General features: G+C 39.5%; 1 protein-coding gene across 2 annotated transcripts in view; it reads left to right on the top strand.

The window, feature by feature from the left end:
- Positions 1-3,374, top strand: part of MAT2B (methionine adenosyltransferase 2B) — a 16,083-nt gene that overhangs the window by 5,651 nt on the left and 7,058 nt on the right. For both annotated transcript variants that reach the window (XM_032252707.1, XM_032252708.1), the window contains exon 2: positions 2,704-2,898. In XM_032252707.1, the coding sequence (XP_032108598.1) occupies positions 2,704-2,898 (195 nt within the window). The remainder of the gene's footprint in view (positions 1-2,703; positions 2,899-3,374) is intronic.

Genomic DNA, 3,374 nt, shown 5'->3' with positions numbered 1-3,374 from the left:
AAATTAGCTGGGCATGGTGGCGCATGCCTGTAGTCCCAGCTAATTTTTTGTATTTTTAGTAGAGACGGGGTTTCACCGTGTTGACCAGGATGGTCTCAATCTCTTGACCTCGTGATCCACCCGCCTTGGCCTCCCAAAGTGCTGGGATTACAGGTGTGAGCCACCGCGCCGGGCCAGATCCTCACTCTTAATAAAAGTCTTGAGCATTGACATCTGACTGCTGGGTATTGTACACTTATATTTTCTTCTAGAGGCCGTACATAGTAACTCCAGGGTATATGGATATAAAATTGCATTTTCTCATGCAACTCTACTTCCTTTTTTAAGTGTGTTATATTCCCAAAAGAGCTTGGTTCTTTATGCTTAATACTGCGTCAACTCCAAGAAGCTCTATAATAAGATCATCTGGGTTCTTATTTAAGTTGCACTAAGACAGCAAAAAATACTGCCAAACTATGACAATTCATAAGATTTATATATTTTTTTATTTAACAGAGATGTTAAAGTGAAGGAACAAGTTTGTACTTCACAGAATCGGTGAAGTACACAGAGATCTTAATTACCTGTTTAGTAACCTTTGTGGATTATATAATGCTTTGGCTTCTATTTCTAGTTTTCTTTTTTAAGGGGGAAACATATTGTTGTCATTTTGAGAAAGGTAGATGGCACTTTTTGTTTTGTTTGAATAAGAGAAGCAGACATTTATGAAAGCTTTGAACTTGCCTGGAGTTTGAGATTATACTGGCCCTCTAAGTGCAGTCTCCAAATCATGATGATCAGCATCACTTGGGAACTTGTTAGGAAAGCAAATTATCAAGTCCCACCCCTGACCTTCCTGATCTAAAAGCCCTCCAGCTGATTCTGATCCACACCCACACTGAAGCCTGAGAACCGCTGCCCTTAGGAACTGTTACCTTTCCTTTGCTTCCCTAGAGTGAAGTAAAAAGTGAGAAACTCGGAAGAAACCAAATTATCTCTCTTTTGTAATATTTTTTCAGGAATCTTTACAGTATTTATCCTGTGTAAATTGTTTTTTTCTGTTTGTATCTGTACTAGACTTGGCATGTTTTCACCTCTTTTTACAGTTCAATCTTTGTAGAGCTGTTTTCTTGCCAGACTTCAAAGAAAATATTTTGCTGGCTGAAATCCTTGTTTTCATGGATCAATTGGTTTAGAGCCAAGTTTTGCAACAGAGCCTGAATGAAATTGCTTTCAACTTTTAAAATGTCTTGGAATTGACTGAACTAAGGAAAAATAATCCTAAGAGTTTACCTTTATACTAACTTTCCCTGTTAGTCTTTTCATTTTAGGTTTTTTCCTATGCTAGAAATACCTGATTTTGGTGTCTTTTTAAAATATATATATATATATATATATATATATGTATTTTGCTAAGTAATTTAATTGAGCTAAGGGATTTATAAGGTTTTTGGTTATTGTATATGTATTTAAAGTTTTTGACAGCTTTGAATTAGGTGACTATAATAACTCTTGAAATAAAATTACTGGTTTGTTTTTAATAGTAAAAGTTGATTTTATTCAAGAGCCTGGTTGGAAACTTGGTGTTACTCATCTTGGGAAGAAGGGACATTTTGGGGACGATGCTTGGAAACATGGAATTTAAACTGTTTCCTAAATAGTGGTTCCTTTGCATTTCTGTGTGTAAGAATTTGTTTGTTTCACAGTAGCAACACAGATCAGCTTAAAATACTTTTTTCTTATCCTCTGTGTTTATTTTTTTTTTGTGATGGAGTCTTCTCATTCTTGTCACCGAGGCTGGAATGCTGTGGCACGATCTTTGCTCACTGCCTCCAGAGTTCAAGCGATTTTCCTGCCCCAGCCTTCCAAGTAGCTGGAATTACAGGCATCCGCCACCACACCTGGCTAATTTTTAAAATATTTTTAGTAGAGATCGGGTTTTACCGTGTTGGCCAGGCTGGGCTTGAACTCCTGACCTCGGATGATCTGCTCACCTCAACCTCCCAAAGTGCTGGGATTACAGGCATGAGCTACCATGCCTGTTAAAAACTTTTTCTTTTTTTTTTTTTCCCATTTATTTTATTGCATTTTAGGTTTTGGGGTACATGTGAAGAACATGCAAAATTGTTGCATAGGAACACACGTGGCAGTGTGATTTGCTGCCTTCCTCCCCATCACCTACATCTGGCATTTCTCCCCCTGCTATCCCTCCCCATCTCCCCACCCCCCACCGTCCCTCCCCTATTTCCCCCCAACTGACCCCAGTGTGTAGTGCACCCCTCCCTGTGTCCATGTGCTCCCATCGTTCAAAACTTTTTCTTAAGGGATGCAGTTTTTTATGTGGTTTGATTAATCATTCTTCTAACTTTATTTATTACACTTTTAAATTGTGTTGTCTGCCTATTTTTTTAATTTAAAAAATTTGGTTTTTTTTTTTGTTTGTTTGTTTGTTTTTAATTGAGACGGGGTCTCGCTATGTTGCTTAGGCTGGTCTCAAACTCCTGAGCTCGGCAGAATCTGCCTGCCTCGTCTTCCCAAAGTGCTGGGATTACAGGCATGAGCCCTGGTGCCCGGCCCTAACTTAACTTTAAAGAATTAGCTTACAGATATGGGACATGAATCAAAATACATAGAATTAAGAAATTTAGGGAACAACGATGGTGACTAATTTATTTGAGAAAACTGTTTTCAAAGTTAGTAACTCTTTCCCCCTTCACCTTTTAGGAGGAAGTTAACATCCCCAATAGGAGGGTTCTGATTACTGGTGCCACTGGGCTTCTTGGCAGAGCTGTACACAAAGAATTTCAGCAGAATAATTGGCATGCTGTTGGCTGTGGTTTTAGAAGAGCAAGACCAAAATTTGAACAGGTTAACCTATTGGATTCTACTGCAGTTCATCACATCATTCATGATTTTCAGGTATTATTTAGGTTATTTTAACATATACCCGAACAATATTAAGAGTTGTCTGGATTATATAGAAAATATCCTTGTTCTCAAGGAAATTACTATGCTTGAAAGCTCTAACCTGTTATGCAGTAGCAGTATATAGTACAAATTTTTTTCATTTAGCTTCACATGGTGTATGTAATCCTTAAAGTTAAATTTTGACATGTTGGCCGGGCGCGGTGGCTCAAGCCTGTAATCCCAGCACTGTGGGAGGCCGAGGCGGGCGGATCACAAGGTCAAGAGATCGAGACCATCCTGGTCAACATGGTGAAACCCCGTCTCTACTAAAAATACAAAAAATTAGCTGGGCATGGTGGCGCGTGCCTGTAATCCCAGCGACTCAGGAGGCTGAGGCAGGAGAATTGCCTGAACCCAGGAGGCGGAGGTTGTGGTGAGCCGAGATCGCGCCATTGCACTCCAGCCTGGGTAACAAGAGCGAAACTCCG

Source organism: Sapajus apella, unplaced genomic scaffold (genome assembly GCF_009761245.1).
Source record: "Sapajus apella isolate SASKATOON/1434 unplaced genomic scaffold, GSC_monkey_1.0 scaffold79, whole genome shotgun sequence".
Classification (NCBI taxonomy): Eukaryota; Metazoa; Chordata; class Mammalia; order Primates; family Cebidae; genus Sapajus; species Sapajus apella.
Note: the sequence above shows the minus strand (reverse complement) of the source record. Positions and strands in the feature narration are given on the sequence as shown.